Source organism: Bombina bombina, chromosome 2, assembly GCF_027579735.1.
Source record: "Bombina bombina isolate aBomBom1 chromosome 2, aBomBom1.pri, whole genome shotgun sequence".
Taxonomy (NCBI): Eukaryota; Metazoa; Chordata; class Amphibia; order Anura; family Bombinatoridae; genus Bombina; species Bombina bombina.
This window is the reverse complement of record NC_069500.1, coordinates 302,263,794-302,285,135: the sequence shown is the minus strand read 5'-3', so window position 1 is coordinate 302,285,135 and position 21,342 is coordinate 302,263,794. Positions and strand designations below refer to the sequence as shown.

The 21,342-nt window shown below is 32.9% G+C and overlaps 1 protein-coding gene across 4 annotated transcripts in view; it reads left to right on the top strand.

Annotated features, from left to right (window-relative positions):
- Positions 1-21,342, top strand: part of ZNF608 (zinc finger protein 608) — a 70,296-nt gene that overhangs the window by 26,616 nt on the left and 22,338 nt on the right. For all 4 annotated transcript variants that reach the window (XM_053701618.1, XM_053701620.1, XM_053701617.1 and 1 more), the window contains exon 3: positions 7,595-7,850. In XM_053701618.1, coding sequence (XP_053557593.1) covers positions 7,595-7,850 — 256 coding nt within the window. The remainder of the gene's footprint in view (positions 1-7,594; positions 7,851-21,342) is intronic.

The following is a 21,342-nucleotide window of genomic DNA, read 5'->3' as shown; positions in this document are numbered from 1 at the left end:
CATTTCTTCAAAGAGTTTTCTGCATGTCTACGTACTTTGATAAAACAAGCCAGAGGCACTTTATGATTCTGTCAGTTTCGATCAAGCAGTATCCTTCTTTAGAAAATTCTGTGATTTCTTATAACTTTTTACCTTGTAGCCATTTCTTATCAGAAAAATCCTTTGCATTTCTTAATAAATATTTGGTTTGTAAATGGATTATTAGACATATAATATTCTTATGAATAATTACTATGTTTGTTATCATTTTTAATTTATGTAATGCTACAAGATCGGAATCTAAAATGTGTTGAGACAATGAAATCTTGAAAGAGAAAATATATGGCTTTGTTTTATTTCTTGACTTGCATATTTTACTAGTTATACTATGTATTTAAAATTTTCCTTAAATTTTGATATGGTAAAAAAAAAAAAAAAAAAATCTAATTTTTGCAATTTATTGTGTTAAAGGGACAGTAAAGTAAAAATTCAACTTTGATTCAAAAAGAGCATGACATTTTAAATACATTTCCATTTTACTTCTGTGATCTAATTTGCTTTGTTCTCTTTGTATCCTTTTAAGTGCATACCTGGATAGACTCCAGAGCCGAGAATGCACTACTGGGAGCTAGCGGAATGTTGACTGCATATATATGCCTGTTGTCAGTGGCTCAGCTGATGTGTTCTGCTATCTCTCAGTAGTGCATTGCTGCTCTGTCAACAAAGGATGGCGAGAGAATGAAGCAAATTTGATAATAGAAGTAAACTGGAAAGTTGTTTGAAATAGTTTGCTCTATCTCTCTTGTTTTCAAACCTGTCCTCACGCCTCCCTAACGGCCAGATTTTGAGGATATTTTAACTGAATCTCGGGTGCAATAATCGGCTAATTAGTAAACATAGTGATTTTACCTGCTCACACCCAAAGTAATCCTGTAAATCTGGCCTGTTAGGAAGGCCTGATGACAGGTTTAAAACCAGTGCTCTATCTAAATACATAAAATAAATTGGGTTTTTATGTCCCTTTTAAATGAAAACCAATACATTTTAGTTATAAGCAAATGTTACAGGTTCATTTAAGTTGTAATTATGTTTGGAAATAAGTGTGAGTTAAATGACTAAACAAAACATTAAAAGGACGTGAAACAGCTGAGTACAACTACAGTAGGGGGGTTACTACTCCGCATGCTATTGTGTTCATTCCTGTACCTCTCTCTATAGTCATTCTCTTATTTTATCGCATTACATAATCCAGCTGGGAAAGCTCTGCATTTTATACTGGGCCCGCCATCTTGTATCATCTTGTGATCGGAGCAGTGCACTTTCACAGCTGTACCTTTTTTCACTTCAGTTTAGCTTTCATAACAGAGAGCAGAAACGTTACATTTTTGAAGTTTGTTTTTTTTTTTGCACAGTTTAAAAGTTACATAACAAATAGAAGCTCCAAGATGGTGGAGCCCAGTGTGAAGATGCAGAGCTTACTAATACTTGTAAGGGGTTAAAATAAGTGACTTGGAATGCCTCCACCAATCAGCAGCTTGAACCTAGGTTCTTTGCTGCTCCTGAGCTTGCCTAGATAAACTTTTCAGCAAAAGATAACAAGATAAGCAAATTAAATAATTAAAGTAAATTGGAAAGTTGTTTAAAATTGTATACTTTTTCTGAATCCTGAAAGAGAACCTTTGGGTTTCATGTCCCTTTAACCAGTGTGATTGCTTGTTAAGCAGGCACGTTTATCAAAATCAGCAGCTATGCACACCTGGCAATCATCAAGTTAAATTAGCAGTGAGACCCTGCAAATGGATTTATTTTTTATTTTAGTTTAGATGAACTTTCTTTGGTTTGACATGCTGACACCACCAGCTGTTGTACTTGTATTTTTCACTGTTGACAGTTTCATTCATGTTCTTTTTCTCTTTGCTCTAATATCATTGCTTTTTGCAAATAGTCTACACAACGCCATTGTTTCTATTAATACATTTATAAAGAAGTCTTGTACACGGTTTTCATTGTAAAGTATTCTTTAATGTGTGTATGTGTGTGTATGTGTGTGTATAATATATATATATATATATATATATATATATATATATATATATATATATATATATATATATATATATATAATCTATAGAGAGAGTATGTATATAGTATATGTGTGTGTGTGTGTATATATATATATATATATATATATATATATATATATATATATATATATATATATATATATATATATATATATATACACACACACACTATATCTCTATCTATACACACATATCTGGCATGGATACAAAATGTTATTAGATAATGGCAGTGTTAAATCACTACATGATAAAAAAAAAGTTGATTGTTGCATAGAGGAGTATCTCAAATAATTTAAAAAAAGTTGTAGTATTTGCTTAATTGCTATGATTTATTTTTAGTTTTTGAACTGTCTATATGGATGAGTTGTTTACATAAGTAATTAATTTAAACTGCTTTAACTTTAATGCAAAAAAAATAATTATTTTCTTTCACATGCATGATTTTTTTATTTAATGTCTCTGTATGCTTTTTATCTTAGTCCAGTAAATGAAAATTTACAAAATGAGTGGCCCTGTAGAGTTTACAGTAATTCTAAAATAAGTTTAAAAAAAAATTAAAAGTCAAGTGGAAGAGCAAAAATAACATTTTCTTTAACACATCAAACGCTGTTATTTACATTTGACATTCCTCTATGGAGTTTCTTTGATTTCCATCTCAGCAATGCTTTTGTGACCTGAATACATTATGTGGTTAAAAGTGTTTTGTAGTTTCTTTGTTTTGTAGTTTAGTGAAAAAGGATCCTCTACAACACATGGTACTGATAGAGATAAGTCACGGTTTTGTTGCATTCTTTATCAGCATTTTATTGCAAGCTTGTATAGTTAAAGAGATAGTTTACTCAAAACATTTCTCCCCTTAAATTTGTTCCCAATAATCCACTTTACCTGCTGGATTGTATTAAATGTTTTACAAATATTTCCTTTACACTTATATTGGCATTTGAAATGGTTGAATTAGCCTGTGGTATCGCCACCTATTCTGAAAGTTTTTGGCCTTCGGGCCAAGCTATAAATAAGCTGTGTAAACACAGCCAGCAGAAGACATTGTACTCCCAGTGGGATATAGAATAGATAAGGTAATACAATGTTAATTTTTCATTGTTCTCTCCACGTATTGGTGATTGGTTTATGGACAGATATAAGATAAAGAAGCAGTTATATATGCACAGTGGAATAAAGTAATGAGATCGGATTATACCTACAAGCTCAACCCATTTTATTAGGTTGTGGCTTCAAAACACAAAATCGGCTAATTCGTATACACAAATCTTAAAAGCAACTTCTCATACATTTTATACTCTGCAACGGGTAAAAAAAGTAATTGTCAACACATTAAGGGAAAAACAATTTTACAGTATATTGTCCCTTTTAAGAATTAGTTCAGTATGTGTAAAGTTGTCACCCAATTGATATTTGCTGTCATTGCCAGTAAACTTTAAAGGGACATAATACTCATATGCTACATCACTTGAAACTGATGCAGTATAACTGTAAAAAGCTGACAGGAAAATATCACCTGAGCAAAGTGTAAGTTCTGTGTGAAAGTTATACTCGGCTGCTCCCAGCTGCAGGTAAAAAAAAATGAAGAAATGAACAGCAGCCAATCAGCATCAGCAGTGCTAAGGTCATGAACTCTTACTGTGATCTCATGAGATTTGACTTAACTCTCATGAGATTTCATAGTAAGCTTCCTTTACCTGATTGGTGAAATAATATGAGAGTTCACGAGGCTCATCCTTTCAGCTGTCCCAGGACAGACACACTAAAATGCTGCTTAGAAATCCTTTACAATGGGAGGTGGCTACTGAGGAACTTTTGAGGTAAAATATCTTTCTTTTTTACGTAGAGATGTTCAGGAGATATTTTCTAGTCAGCTTTTTACAGCTATGCTGCATCACTTTCAAGTGTTTAAACATTTGAGTATTATGGCCCTTTAAGTGTATGGCTCATGCTGTCAATGAAAAATATCCAAGTAAGGGTGGTGTTATTTCTGGAATGTTTCCTTAATTTGAGAGAATCCATATGGAAAAGCTCTAGTACCTGTGTCCAATATATTTTTTTCATTAAAGGGACAGTTCACCCAAAAACTTTCTCCCCTTTAAATTATTCCCAATGATCCTTTTTACCTGCTAGAGTGTATTAAATTGGTTGCAAGTAGCTCCTTTACTCATATTTCAGCATTTGAAATAGCTGATTTAGCTTGTGGTTTCCCAACCTATACTGAAAGTTTTGATACTGGCGTATATGCTATTGACAAGTCTAAGTAAACACAGCCAGCAGAAGAGATTGCACCCTCAGTGGGGGGCATGATAGTTAAGTAATACAATGATAATTTTCCATTGTTCTCTCTATGTATTGAGCTTTGGTGTTCCAGACAAATATAAGATAAGGAAGCAAGTCTGTGTACATGAAAGTGATAACATAATGAGATCTGATATTACCTGAAGCTCAACCCATTGTAATAGGCTGTGGTTTCAAAGCACAAAACCAGCTACTTCAGATACACAAATAAACCCGAAAATGCAATTTCTCAAATATTTTATACTCTGCAGTTGGAATAACAAGTCATTTAAAATACATTTATGGAAAAACTATTTTACAGTGTACTGTCCCTTTAAGGGCTTATCCCATGAGAAAATGATAGCTCAGAAATGTTCAAACAAATATTAATTTAAGATGAAACTCTAAATATTTTATTAGCTAGGAAAAAGGTCTGTGATTGTCCAGCCCTTGATAAATCCATGGAACCAAGTTCCTCCATTCCTCTGCAAGCATCCCTATATATAATAATTTGCTTGCATGCACAAGACGGTATGGCTAGCTCATCCGTATGCTGGGTGACCATAAGAATAAAGGCAATAGCTGAAAGTAAGGATTTAGAATTCTGTCAAATTGGCCCCATGAAATTGTCCACACTATGCTGTGCTAAAGCTGAATCTTTTTGCCAGTTAAGTTCTTCTCTACAGCAAGATACATTCAAAAAGTCATAACTACAAGCACCATAGAGTGAGAACTACTTATGTGACAAATTTAAATGCTGTCGACTTCTCTTTCAGGTAATTAACAAATAATGAAAGATGATACAAAACACAGTTATGCAAATGCTATTGCTAGTTTGAAAGCTGGAAATGGAGCCATTCTACCGTTGGAAACTGAATGAATCTTGCACTTTTGTTCAATCAAACGAGCAATGCTGTGATTTTTCTGAAATACACACTAAGGAGATAAGAGTGTTTGAGCTCTGCTAAACAACAAGCTGATACAGCTGAATGCTTCAGCTGTGTAATGAGAAGCTCTATTCTCTCATTCCACATTGTTGGAAGAAGAGTTTGTGCACTTGAAAAAAGAACTGCTGTATGTGAATAATTTTTTCCCCGACATAATCCTTTTGTAGTAACACATCTGATAACGTGGTGATATTACAAAATTTGTTTTACAATCTCAGTATAATGGTTGACTGTACTTTCATTTTTTTTGGGGGGGGAGGGGGCAAATTTCTTCTATTTACTTGAATAGTGTGTTTGTTTATGTATATAATATAATTTTATTTTTTTTTCTTTGAAAGATCACAAGTTAAAATTTTAACTTTTGTGATTTAGATATAGCATGCAATAAAAAAAAAATCCAATGTACTTCCATTTTCAAATAGTGCAGTTTTTTTGTATACACACACATTCTGAGGCCCAGCTCCTACTGAGCATGTGCACAATTGTGTCTATTTGACTCTGTAATTTGCTAATAGCTGTCACATGGTACAGGAGTATGGCATTAAAAGGAATTTTTTAAATTTGTCAGACAAAATCAAATGCTTAGTGCTATTGTATTTATATGATGCTAATTGGTTGATTGTTCAAATATACAGTATTTAATGGTCATTTTATAGTAATACAGGTACATTTAAATGGTTATTTTTTTAGTTTTTTGCAGGTTTTCTTTAAATAAACATTAACCTTACACCAGCTTTTCCATCATCTGTTGGTCAAACTTTAATAATGTGTTCTTTAGGGAATTGAATTTCAATAAATTGTGGGTCACTGTCTTACAGCCCTCCAGAGAGTTCATTTAAAGATGGCCACCCACAGAGTATGGTGAATGTGTAGATTAGGAGTGTGACAGAATCTTAAAGCTTTTAGATGGGGGAGGGGGTTCTATAAATCAAACTTACCTTACACTAACAGTCAACCGATGTTTAATGATTACGCTTTTTTAATTAGTTATGAATTATATGTAATCGATGTAGAAAAGGCTACATGACATTCATTTTTAAATATTTATTTTCTGTGTTTTTCTTGCCTTTTCTATGTCAAGAATTGAGATTGTTATATATATATGAGTAATGGGAGCAGTGTGGCAGGACATATACATTTGCATTTTTATTATAAATTGTTAGTTTAAATAAATAGTTAGAATCTTGACAGTGGTTTAACATAAGTTTAAACAAACAAAACACGTTAGTCATTTACTTGATGTATGAATATAAAAAACGTTTGGAAATTAAAAAATGTTTTGATGTCATTTGACATCTTATAGAGTGACTGACTTTTTATGTTTAAGCATCTGCCAGACATTGGGGGCACCATAAAAATGAATCTTAAAAGCATAATATGAAAGAAGAATACTTAACCTTTTATTTTTTTTTATTTTAAATCTAGTAACATGAAATTCATTATTTTTTTTTTAAATTAATAGGAAGAACATTTTTATGGATAGCTTGTCCATAATATAGATGCTCCCGAAGCTCAGTTGGTAGACTAGACATTGATACACTTGTAATTTAAGTAAGCGATAAAGGAAAAATGTTTTTTTACGTTTTGTTTATGCAAGTGTAAGCTGATATATAAATAAATAAATAAATAAAAAAAGTAAAAAAATCCCCAAACCTTGTAATATTAAATACATTCTGATATAACCCTCAGTAGCATGGAACTCCTTTGCATTCATCTTCCCTTCCAGAAACAAAAAAAGCTTTAGTTTAAAATAAAGAACCCACTGTGCTGACCACACCAAGAGGTTAAAGGGACATAAAATTATTAATTAATTTTTTTTCTAAAGTTTTTAACTCTTTTTGTAGTATTTTTTTTTTTAAAAACTATTTCCTCCTTTCCACACCTCTAGAATGCCAACCAGAGGCACACTTCAGTATGTGCTGGGGACGTGCCTTTGCCCCCTGCACATGTACTGCCAGTGCTGGTGAAAGACCTTCTGTGTGTCACAATAAGTAGTCATTATACAGGTTCAGGGGCCAAAAATGCATCCGCAGATATCGGTTATCGAAACAAGGACTTTCTAAAGCATGGTGTGCACTGCTTTACTAGACTTAATAGAGTCTGAGAGGTGCACATTGCACTAATATATATATATATATATATATATATATATATATATATATATATATATATATATATATTTTTTATTTTTTTTATTTTTTTTTCTCTCAGATTTTTAGAGACCTTTTTTTATAGTCCCATGTAAGACGTGTGTCTAAATATTTGGTAGCTGGAATCTTTTAATGAGCTTTTCTGTTTTTCCAGGTTGATCCCCTGTTTACAGTTCCTGCTCCTCCACCACCAGTTTCCAGCAGTATCTCACCTCAGATACTGCCATCATACTTTCCTCCATCTTCATCAACTATTGCAGCACCAGTGGAGCAACTTTTGGTACGAACTCGTTCAGTGGGTGTAAATACATGTGATGTTGGAGTAGTCACAGAACCAGAATGCCTTGGACCCTGTGAACCTGGTACCAGTGTCAATTTGGAAGGAATTGTCTGGCATGAAACTGAAGAAGGTACAGTTTTATTGGAATTAATTACTTCTTAGCATTTCAATCTCTTTCCCATACTATTAAATCTTTAATGGGTCACATATGGCAGTGGAGTGGTTGCTCTATTGTGAATGGAGCCAGCCATTGCAGATAATTTTGATATATTCATACTTCTAAGGTAACATTGCTTAAAGAAATGTGTCTGAATATTTATTAAAAAATTGTCTTGTTTTGCTATTTATATTTGCAGAGTATTTTTTTTAAAATCTACAATATTTATTTATCTTAATCACCATTTTTCATTAATAATGAAATCTATTATGTGCAGAGCAGGGATATGGGAAGAGCTTAGCACATTAATATAACTATTTAAATAGACATAAAGAAAAATGTTTTTGTTCCTTGTAGTAGCTTCTCAGATACAATTGAAGTATAGTGATTTTGTAAGCACTTACAAATGGGAAAATAAATATAGATTTGATTTTAATGCCTTGAGTGATGGATAAGAATGAGACGGCTTACAGCATAAATTTACTATCCCAAATATTGCTTTTGTTTAGCTAAAATGTTAAGAAGGCAAATTATTTTTGTTTGCCCCCCCCCCAAGGAATAATAATAATAAAAAAATAATTAAATTATATATATATATATATGTGGTGTGGTGAAAAGTAGTTGTTAATCAGGCTAACTCCCCAAGAGGAGTCATTCACAGTGAATAACTAAAATTGTGACCTTCAGTGAATTAATTTGGCAGGCCTTGTTTGCTAGAACATCCCTGTTTACAGTTGGTCTGCAAGCAAATTTGTCATTGTTCTTTGTCATCAAAAGTATCTTGTCAATTAAATATTTAAGCTAATGCGCATTCTCTATTGACTGTAATTAGTGATGTTGGGTTGAGGCTACATGAATTTGTTCCATAGTTGTAGAGATGTTCCATGAGTGATATCACTGCCATATTGTTTTGCACTTTATTTATTAATTTATGTTGTCACATGTATGTGTGTAGTTTTTTTTTTTGCCATTTCACAATGGTCTTTTTTTTTTTTTTTTTCTTTTATATTATTGAAGATAAATTAATAGGCAGTTAAAGGGCCATGATACCCACATTTTTTCTTTCATGATTTAGAAAGATAATTCATTTTTAAACAGCTTTCTAATTTACTTCTATTATCTAATTTGTTTTATTCTCTTGATATTCTTTGCTGAAAAGCATATCTAGATATGCTCAGTAGCTGCTGATTGGTTGCTGCACATAGAAGCCTCATGTGATTGGCTCACCCATGTGCATTGCTTTTTCTTCAAATAAGGATATCTAAAAAATTAAGCAAAATAAATAATAGAAGTAAATTGTAATGTTGTTTAAATTTGTATGTTCTATCTGAATCATGAAAGAAAGATTTTGGGTTTAGTGGCCCTTTAAAGGTAAGAATCTTTGTTTTCTCTTCACAATCCTATTATTAGTGACTTAATTTAAAAGAAGGAAAAAAAACCCGGCTACAAAAGACATTTATAAGGAAAACAATTGTGAGTAAATTGCTCACGGTTATGTTGGAAAACTGCATTTATGCCGTCATGTGTTTTTAAATAGACCGGTTTTAATTTTTTCAGTTACACGATTCTGTTCATGAGACAACAACGCACCAGTGGAATTTCTAGTGGAATTTTTTCTTTTTGTTATTCAAACTATTTTTGTTAAATACATTTTTCTTGAAGGTGATAAGATGATACATTATAGTTTAAAAAAATAAAAATAAGAAATTCAAGAAAGAAACACACATTTTACATTTTCCTTGAATTCATTTTTTTTCCTGCTTGGAAGGAATTTCAGTTATTTAGTTCATATGCAATATTATCTGGTGATTTGGGTTTTTCATTCTTTTGATGTATTTCATCTTTAAAGTGCATTGGCATGAGAAATATTTTGTTTAAATGATTCACAGATGCATAAGAGAGTTTCCATGACATTTCAGCTTTAGCATTTGTGGCACACATGGCTTTGTGTACTCAGATTTCCTGGGCTTATAAATGAGGCTGGAGAGAGCCTCTGTCCCACCTGGCCTTTCTTAGTATGCTTATTATTCTCTAATAAAATAGTGTTTTGTTTCAGTTGCTCGCTTTTATCTCATTGGTTTAATATCTCATTTAAAATCCAACAAGGTGCAGTGTCTCAGTAGCCCTGCTAATGACTACCCCTTCCATTTTTTTTATTGTCAAGCTTTCCAGTATTGAATTGGATATATGAATACTGATTAACATAGATGTTAGCTGCTGTTGTGCCTATTCAACTTCATCTGTGCAAAGCCAATCACGCTGTTTGAAGTTATGTAAATGAGTTGTTTGCCGCTAATTAAAATGCGTCTGTATGTGGGCCAGGGGGATTCTGATGCGAATGAGCGATCTGAGCAGAGCTTTAGCTATCTATTTACAGCATAAGGAACTTGGAAGCTTTAGGGCTTGAGGAGCTGTGCTGCAAGATAAAACATTATATTTAAATGCTCCCTTGGCCTGCACTAAATCCAATACCTGCTTTTGTCAGAGATCTGTCCTTGGAAATATTAATACTCTGTAGGTGGTTACTATGGAATGAGACTTGTTACTCAACCTGTCACAATGTGTTTTTATTTGCTCTTTTCCTTCTGGGAGATAAAGAAACACGTTAGTTATATCCCAGTTTTTTTTTACCCACAGGTGAATAGCTAACAATACAAAGGCATTATGAATTAGTAGGGTGTATGTTTTCATAGGTCAAGTTACATATGGTTACAAGCCTAAAGTATTTCCTGAAAGCTTTCTTTGAAACAATCATTTTGTTGTTTTATGGGTCTTGAGTTTATGAGAGGGTAGAATGAAGTTCATAGCTCTTAAAAGGATATGAAACCCAAAAATTGTATTTCATGATGTGGACAGAGCATGAGATTTTTAAACAGCTTTCTAATTTACTTCTGTTACCATTTTTCTTTGTTCTTTGTGTCTTTGTTGAAAACCAGGGACGTATGCTTAGAAGCCGGCCCATTTCTGGAGCACTTTATGGCAGCAGTTATACATTTGCAAGAGCACTAAATGGCAGCACTATTTCCTGCCATGTAGTGCTCCAGATGCCTACCTAGGTATCTCTTCAACACAGAGTATTATGGGAACAAAGCAAATTTGATAATAGAAGTAAATTTATTTTTTATATTCGTCTTCTCTGTCTGAATCACAAAAGTAATTTTTTGGTTTGCATATCACTAAGTGGGGATATAATGTTTTTTATACCCATAATTTTTCTTTAATGATTCAGATAGAGCATGCAATTTTAAGCAACTTTCTAATTTACTCCTATTATCAATTTTTCTTCATTCTCTTGCTATCTATATTTGAAAAAGCAGAAATGTAAGGTTAGAAGCTCGCCCATTTTTGGTTCAGAACCTGGGTGGTGTTTGCCGATTGGTTGATACATTTAGCTACCAATCGGCAAGCGCTACCCAGGAGATGAACCAAAAATATAGATAGCAAGAGAATGAAGAAAAATTGATAATAGGAGTAAATTAGAATGTTGCTTAAAATTGCATGCTCTATCTGAATCACAAAAGAAAAAAAATTGGGTTTAGTGTCCCTTTAATGTAAGCAAAACAACATATTGGGGATATTTAATGCAGAGTGCTTGTTTTTTAATTATTACGTTTCAAAGGAAAAAAACCCTGCTGACATTTTAAAGCGATGTCTCCCTCTCTACCAATAAAGTTGTGGAAATGTTCATTTATCAGAAACGGAGCCTTAGGTACCATTTTATAAACAATAATTAATTCCCTGGAAGTTATAACATTTTAAAATGTATTCTTTTATTTTGGCATTTTTTTTTATTATTTTTTTATGTCCTATTCTCTTTAGGAATTGTATTGTGAAGCATATTATTGCATTCTGTTTTCAGTGTTTGTGCTTTTATCATAATTTAGTATCTGCACACATGGTGGTGTTTGGTAGAAATATATGGAGCAATTAAAACCATTTCCTTGAGAAAATGCCAAGTTTGTCCGACTGAATCATTTAATTAACAGCAGCAGAACAGACATGCTTCAAGTGTTAAAAATGGGCTATAAAAAGCAGATAATGTAGTGCATTGGCATGAGGTGTTTTCTGTTAAATGTGTTAGTAATCTCCCGTAATGAGTATTTTACCTGCCTTTACACGTCTGTTAATGCACTATGTCAAACTAAGGATTCTGTGTTTTTATTATGGTTGCTAAACACACACTGGGATTTTCAGTTCAAAGTAAATCATTCCCAGTTTCCTTTTGAATAGAAATCTTATAAAATACTGTTTTCATATGGATTCCCTGGATTCATATGCAAGTGACTATATATATATTTATATATGTGTGTGTGTGTGTGTGTGTGTGTGTGTGTGTGTGTTTTTCCCAAACAATTTTATTATTAGTGTTATTATTGTTGCATCTAAGTATTGTTGTAGTAATAATAATGTTTTGTTATGAAGTAACATGTTGCTTTAAACAGATGTTTAGTAGTTTTCTTCGTACAGAGGAAGCAGCAAATTGCAAGTTATGCATTCATTGTGTTATACGTAAAGGGACAGTCAAGTCCAAAAAAAACTTTCATGTCATTTTAAAAAACTTTCCAATTTGCTTTCATCAACAATTTTGCTTTGTTCTCTTGGTATTCTTAGTTGAAAGCTAAACCTAGCAAGGCTCATATGATAATTACTAAGCCCTTGAAGTCCGTCAATTATCACATGCTTTTTTATTTGCTTTTCACAAAAGGGGAGAACTAGTTCATGTAAACCTAATAGATAACATTGTGATTACGCCCGTGGATTGTTGAAGACACTGCACTAATTGGCTAAAATGAAAGTTAATAGATAATAAATAAAATGTCATGTGATCAGGGGGCAGTTAGCAGAAGTTTAGATAAAAGGTAATCACAGAGGTAAAAAGTATATTAATTTAACAGTGTTGTTTATGCAAAACTGGGGAATGGGTAATAAAGGGGTTATCTATCTTTTAAAACAACTAAAATTCTGGTGTTGACTGTCCCTTTAGCATAATTGACTTCTTTTATATGAAAAAACTAGTAGGTAGCCAAGCCTACTTTTTATGGCAGGTTAATGGAAAATGAGATTTAAAACTGGAAAATGCAAGGTTCTACATTTTGGAAGTAGAAATAAACTGGCAATCTATTATTTAAATGAGACTAGACTTAGCTAAACAGAGATGGAAATGGATTTGGGAGTAGTAATAGATAACAAGCTAAACATGGGTGTAAAATGCAGGGCAGTGGCTTCTAAGACTAATTAGATACTAGCATGTATTAAAAAAGGCATTGATGCAAGGGAAGAAAGCATAATTGTGTCACTATATAAATCCCTGGTAAGATCTCACCTTGAGTATGGAGTGCAGTTCTGGGGACTGATCAAAAAAAAAAACATTGCAGACTTGGAAACAGCTCAGAGAAGGGCCACAAAGCTAATAAGGGGAATGGAGAATTTAGACTACAAAGAGAGGTTAGCCAAACACTGTGTGTGTTCTCTAGAAAAAAAGGTGCTTTGGAGGTGACATAATTACTTTATATAAATATATTTAGGGCATATATACATAGTTGGCGGAAGCTCTGTTTATTCCAAGGAAATTGTTTGTGGCAAGAGGTCACAATTTAAGCATGAAGGAAAGGAAATTGAATCTCCTGCAACGTAAAATGTTTTTTCTCTGTAAGAGCAATCAAATTGTGGAACTCATTACCTGTGGAGGTAATAAATGCCATTACCTTAGATAGATTTAAAATGGTTTAGATACATTTCTAGCTAGAAACAGAATTCAGGTATGAATGTTTATGTTAAAGGACCAGTCAACACATTAGATTAGCATAATCAACAAATGCAAGATAACAGGACAATGCAATAGCAGTTAGTCTGAACTTCAAATGAGTAGTAGTTTTTTTTATAACAAATTTCAGTTATGTATATTTCCACTCCCCTTGTACCATGTGATAGCAATCAGCCAATCACAAATGCATATACGTATAGTCTGTGAATTCTTGCACATGCTCAGTAGGATCTGGTGACTCAAAAATTGTAAATATAAAAGACTGTGCACATTTTTTTTAATGGAAGTAAATTGGAAAGTTGTTTAAAATGACATGCTGTATCTGAATCATGAAAATGTAATTTAACCCGAGTGTCCCTTTAAAGGGACAGTCTACCATAGAATTTTTATTGTTTTAAAAGATAGCAAATCCCTTTATTACCCATTCCCCAGTTTTGCATAACCAACACAGTTATATTAATATACTTTTTACCTCTGTTATTACCTTGTATCTAGGAACCTTCTTCCAGCCCCCTGATCACATGACTGACTTTTTATTATCTATTGTCTTAAATTTAGCATTGTTTTGTGCTAAATCTTAAATAACCCCCTGTGCCTGAACACAGTGTTATCTATATGGCCCACGTGTACTTTCTGTCTCTTTGTCTTGAAAAGAGATTTAAAAAGCCTGTGATAAGAGGCAGCCCTCAAAGGCTTAGAAATTAGCATATGAGCCTACCTATGTTTAGTTTAAACTAAGAATACCAAGAGAAAAAAGCAAATTTGATGATAAAAGTTGATTAAAATTAAAAGTCCTATCTGAAAAATGACAGTTTAATTTATACTAGACTGTCCCTTTAAATGGGTCACCTTTTTTAATGGGATAAATTTAAGCTCAACTGGAACTTTTTTTGTTAGTATATTAATATTTATATAGGTTGAACTCGATTGGATGACTTCTGTCTTTTTGCAACGTCATCTATGTTACTATGTTTACAAAACTGTAAATGTACTTAAAATAATTAGATTTTATCTCTGTAATGGTTAAAACAGATAATGTGACGCGAGCTTATTGCAAAGTTTATTTACGTAAAACACTTTTTGAATAGGATTTCTTTTATTGTGAAAATATTATGACTCGGTATAGTTTAGTTACCAATAAAATAAAGTGAATTCAAATAAATGTTTAAAAATATATGAATGCAAAAGTTCTGTGAAGAAACACTTTTAAGGGGCACACTACATATTACTTTGTAGACTTTATCAACTATGTAGTGTGCTTGCTGTTGTAGTGTTATCTTTGTCTCTTTCTATTCTTTGGAAATGTTAACAGAATTGTTTGTGTAGAAATAAACATGCTTACTGGTAGCAAGTGATTAACATTGGAACAAAGTTCCGATGTAAACACTTGCTGGAAAAATTAAATCAAGAGATCGTCGACGGGGGAAATGGAGAAATTTTAGGGTTACATTTAAAGGAAAAATGAACACATTAAATGTGAAATTTCATTAAATTTTTTAATCCTTTAAAGTTGTATGGTCACTTCAATTTCGAGTACAACATACCTTGTATGTGTATTGGCCTCTTCTAGAGAGAGTTACTATGTTTTGCTTTGCATTATGTTGTTGCCTTGTCTGGGAAACATGGGGTTGGTTAATGGTTGACCTTTAGGATTTCAGCACTGAAACTATGTAAAGAGGCATTAAAACAGCTGTTGAAGTTCAAGTCACCACTATGTAACAGAGAAAGATTACCAAGCTCCCTCTTATACTTATTTTTACTCACGTTCACATAAAGTCTGCACTTAATTACAAATCTCGAGGCAACAAACCGGCAGATTGAGAGTGACATTTGGTTTTCTAGCAGAATTATGAAAATTATAATACCTGTTGCTTGATGTCTGAGAACTGTTTTTGGCATCAAGCCATGAGAATAGTAAAGGATATTTTCCTCTTCTGTCTCTGAGGTGCTTTAACTAACTGTTAAGATTTCTGCTTGAGCCAGAAAGCTGTTCTACATGGGTCACAAGAAATACAGTCATAATAAACAGTGCACCAAGGAGTCAGGTGTCCTTGTAAGTATTTGTAATGTAGATATTAGCTAGTATAGTCCAAAATCTCACAAGGTAACCAGATGGGAGAAGAATTCTCAAATAGTTTCGCTGGCTGACTGCCAAATTTCAGTATGTTTTGATTTGTATGGATAAGTAACAATTCTCCTTTTCCTTGTTTGCAAAAGCCTTCCTGTAAGGTTTGAAGGGAAGTTAATCCTTGGTTTCCTCTCTGTGTGTGTTGATACATCAGCAACAATATTTTTTTTTATGTATTCTTAGTGAAAGAGACATTAAAGTGAAGGTCAATTTCGATGAATTAGTGCCCGGTTTTTAACAAATCTATTAAAAACAAGGGCACTTTAATTCATCAGAAATGACATTTCACTCCTTTTCTTCAAAAACGTACCTTTTTAATCCTGAAAGCGATCCAGCGATTCCCCCAGCTGTCGGAAGCCTCTTCTTACGTCAGAAATGATGAATCCAGCTTCCTCCAATCACGGCTTTCTCCCCGGGGGGATCATGGCCTAATGCAGCGCCGTGATTGGAGGAAGCCGGATTCGTCATTTTGGACCCACAAAGAGGGCTTGCGACGGGCGCTTTTTTTTAAGAAAAGGAGTGAAATGTCAATTTTGATGAATTAAAGTGCCCTTGTTTTTAATAGGATTATTAAAAACCGGGCACTAATAAATCGAAATCGACCTTCACTTTAAGCACTTTGAGATTGTAATATAAAATGTGTAATTATGCATAGTAAAACATTGCAATATACTTTTATTTATGTTGCCCCTTTTCCTGTAGATTTTTCAGTCCTGATAATTGAAAGAGCACACGGAAGGCTTCACAAGCCTAAACTTTTCACATAAATTTCTTTACTTTGCAGTATTTTATGATTTCTGCTGAAGCCTAACATATGAGGTTTTGTTAAAATAATGATAGTGGCAAGTCCTGTCTTCTGCAGATTCAAGTGCAGATTGGTTCATCTAAATAAGGAAAATGGTGGGCGGAGTCTGACTATTGACAAAGAATTACAGCAAACAATGTGTTAATCAGTTCTAATATAGTTCAGACTGCTGATATGTTAATCTACTGGAAGACGTTTTTTTTTTTTTATTTTATCATGCATATCAGAGTACTATTAAAACATGTTAAAGGGACATTATACACTAGATTTATCTTTGCATAAATGTTTGTAGATGATCTATTTATATAGCCCATAAAGTTTTTTTTTATTTAAATGTATAGATTTGCTTATTTTTAAATAACATTGCTCTGTTTGTGTAAAGAGTCTTTTCATATGCAAAGGAAGGGGGAGGGGGAGTGTCTGTTTTTTCCACTTGCAGTGAGTGGGTGACCCAGTGACCTTTTTAACAGAGCTAAATTGGGAGCTTCTAAGTAAGTTTTTATATCAGTATCTGTGCATCTTATTCTTTATAGTAGTGTCTATTACATGCAGTTATATGAAAATTAGTGTGTACTGTCCCTTTTAAATTTTTTAGCTTTTTAAAATTGTTTTGAAAATAAGGTGGAGGTACAGGTCTTTGCACAATTTTTTATCCTGTGAATAAATTGCCCCCTTGTTGGTGAAGGCAACCCTCAGGTATTTTGGTAGATAAATGAGTCCTCCAACAAGTGTAAAAAAAAAATCAATACATAATTATAAAATGCCTTTTCTTCAGTGCAGCAAAGACAAAATTAAATTTTAATGTTCCTTTTATTGTAAGAAATACAGTTTAAATAGGAATGGTATAATGACACATTTAACAAAGATGTGTTACATTTACTATAAGAAATTAAAACAACTTTTATTGTATGCCATTAGAATGTATGTGTTTAAAAGTGGCTAGTGAATTTGTTTTGGTTTTCTTTCCTTACTCATTACATTTTGGGGGTAGACTGGAACTGTCACAGGATTGTGTGTATTGAGACTTCCCAGATGTAACATGTCTCTTGGTTAATCGTCTAACTGCATTCATATTTTGAACCTTAGGGTTGCAGGTTCAAGTCTTATCATAGTATTCCAACCCTTTTCAGTCAGAGGATAACACTGAGTGCCATTAACGTGATGGTAAAATCTAGCGTTTCAAAAATGTAAGGATTTACCATCACTAAAAATAAATGCGACTTTCTCATCAGTTTAAAAACAAACAAAACAAAAAAAAACTGATGAATAGGAAACTTTATTTTACTGCAGCTTTAACCTAAGTGCCCTCAGCCGCCCACGGCACAACTCTATCTTTTGTTGAAAAGCAGGACTGTAAGCTCAGGCGTGTGCATGTGTCTGAAGCTCATTATTATTATTTTTTTTTTATATATAATAAATACATCTAGTACAGGAGAAAGAGTGTCTTGCTCTGAAGAGCTTACCGTCTATAGGTTGAGGAAGTTTTGCAACAAATTTATACATTTTCAAGAGCACTAAATGGCAGCACTACCTCCTGCTATGTAGTGCTCCAGAAATCTACCTAGGTATCTCCAACAAACAATACCATAGGAATGAAGCAAATTTGATGGTAGAAGTAAATTGGAAACTTTAGTTTTTTCTAAATTGTATGCTCTACATCACTAAAGAAAATATTTTGGTTTCATATCCCTTTTAATCCTAATAATAGTGGTAATAGTAGTTGTAGTTTTAATAGTAGGACATGGCTTTTAATCACGGTCCAAGCTGAAAAGTAATGTATAATATTGCTTGTGTTTCATTGGCTAACAAAATAATAGGAGAATGCTTTTGAATTTAATTTACTTTTGTTTATCACTAGTAGAGAGGGTAAACAAAACCCAGTGTGAAGTGCAGAAAAAAAGGACAAAAAGATATTTTAGTGTCAGGCTAAGCAGCAGGAACACACTTTCTATTCTGTTGATTTAGCTAGAAATATCGTGTTCACATATCTGTTCTCCACTTGTTTTACAATCAAGACCACCCGACAAATGCAGGATGGTGCCTTTTCTAACCTACAGTGCATATGTATTCATGTTTTTCTTTCCATTCACGGATATCTCCAGCTGGGAAAATATAGTGTGTAGAATTTTCTGTGCCTTTAGCTGACATTTCCCATAAATTGCAACAGAAACACTGTTATCAGCAGCTTAATAGCAGCTCTACAGATCAAGTCTCAGCATGACATAGAAACTATGGTAACCAAATTTTCCAGGATGATAAAAGAGAAAGGAGGTTTAAGAAGAGAAGTAACTCAAACAAAATTGTAAATATAGGTCATATTACTATAGCTGATAAGAGGTTGATGGATTAATATTATTGTGCTATAAAATTTCCATGATGTAGCTGAACCATTAGTTAAAATGTGTTCAGCACTTTGTTCTCATCACAGAAGGTGGTTTAGCTAGTAGATTTTTTTTTATAGCACTAACTGAAGCACAGAAGTAAATTATTCTAGACATTTTATTTATTTTATAAAATATGATTATGGGTATGATTATTTTATATATATATATATATATATATATATATATATATACTTACTAATCTTACAGCGTTACATCAAATAGGGTAGTACTATGCAGGGGTGTAATAATTACATCATGAGATGTTGATGATTAAGGTTAATTTTTCTTTCTTGGATGTAGTGTATTAAAAATAAAAGTATTGAAGTTTATTTTTTGTAAAGTTAAAAAAACAAACAAAAAAAAATCAAAAAAATTATATATATATATATGTGTGTGTGTGTATATGTATATATGTATGTGTGTGTGTGTATGTATGTATATGTATATATATATATATATATATATATATATATATATATATATATATTACTAAAATGGTCCTAATATAATAGCTTATAGGAGAGCAGGGGGAGAGAGAGAACCCATAAAGTTCATTAAAGGTTTTTATGAAGCTGCATGATTTCAAGTATGAGGGTAGCAAGTCAAAGAAAGAGTAGTTTGTTGGAACTACATTATTTTCAGTAATTAGCTATCCTTTCTGTAAAGTTCCAATGGAGGCTTTAAGAACAGGGAAATGAATGGAATTCAGGAATGTTTGGGCTGTGCATAAGGCTGTTTGCTAAGAACTACACTTCAGAAATATAGCTATAGAGAAAATAGATATGAATTGACTACTTGAGTAATCAAACCACAGTGCCTGCAACAGTGTTTTCCCCGTTGCTTTTTCAGTTGAGACGTGTAGGTAAATGTGTCTTTATTGCATGTAAGGGAAGTAAGGGTTGGTATTTTCCGTTAAAATGTTGTGGTTATAGTGGTGGCACATTACACACTCTGCAAACTTCCTTGGCAGACGGCCATTTCACTTCCTCACACAGAAGTCAGTGAGCCATTTAAAAGTACTAAAATATTAATTACTAATAAAACTGAAAAAGGAGTGAGAAAACGGCACACTATGTTTGTAACAAATGTCATGAAACAAGTCCAGCTATTTTTCCCTTTTAACAACGCATTGCCAAAATATGCTGTCCAGGGTTCATATTTTCTTTTTATTTTGATCACTTTCTTTTTTCAGTTCAGTTCAATCATATCTGTTTCTTACTAACAGAATGTTATATACCAGGAAATAGTTTATGGCACTTGTTTTATAATCACAATAAACCAGTCCTCAGGATTTTCCAGCTGTCCTGGTTTTAGAAGGGCCGTTAAAGCATAGGAAAGTCAAAATTAAATGTGCATGATTCAGATAGCGCATGCCATTTTTAAGACATTTGAAACTTCTATTTTCAAACGTACTTTGTTCTCTTGGTATCAATTGTTGAAAAATATGTACATATCCGAAACTACTGTGATCTAGCTAGTGATTGGTGCACATTTGTCTTATGTGATTTGGCTAACTAGATGTGTTCAGCTAGCTCCCAATAATGCACTGCTTCTCCTTCAGCAAAGTATAACAAGAGAATGAAGCAAATTTGATAATACAAGTAAACTGGAAAGTTGTTTAAAAATTGTATTCTCTGTCTAAAGCATGAAGGAAAAATGTTATGTTTTCATATCCCTTTAAGGTAGGGGCACTGTTATATTATAAGGACTGTATATGGAGTTTTGGGTGTGGCTTGTAGAACCATGAAAAGGAACATACGTTTTTCTTTTAGGCTCGTGTGAATAGAAAAATAAATATTGTGTTATTGACATCCATTTCTGACTATGGTTTCTAGCAGTTCTAGTAAATAAGAGGTGGTTCTCAATTTAAAGGGACAGTAAAATAAAAATGAAACGTTCACGTTTCAGATAGAACATGCAATTTTAAACTTTCCATTTTACTTCCGTTGTCAAATTTGTTTCAGTCTCTTGGTATCTTTTAATGAAGAGTAAAACTAGGTAGGCTCATAAGAGCTCAGGAGTTTGCACATGTCTTGTAACATTATTTGTAGTTTTGTTATACAGTGTTGCAAAACACTGCTGCCATAGAGTACTATGGACACAGATTTTTATATAAAATGTTTAGTTATGCATAATGAAACAACTTTGCAATATATTTTTATTATTTATTTTGCTTCATTTTCATGTTGTTGAGCTCTGAAAATTGAGCCATTTCTGCACCCTGATAACCTTTCAAGGCTAACCCTGCTCAGATACATGTCCCTAATTTGATTTAACTGATCACAACTGCAAAAAATGAATTTTATACAAACTTTATGACTGTGGTTAGCCTTATTGTTTTTAAAGCATTACGACTTGGCTGATATGTTCTGTAGCAGCACAAC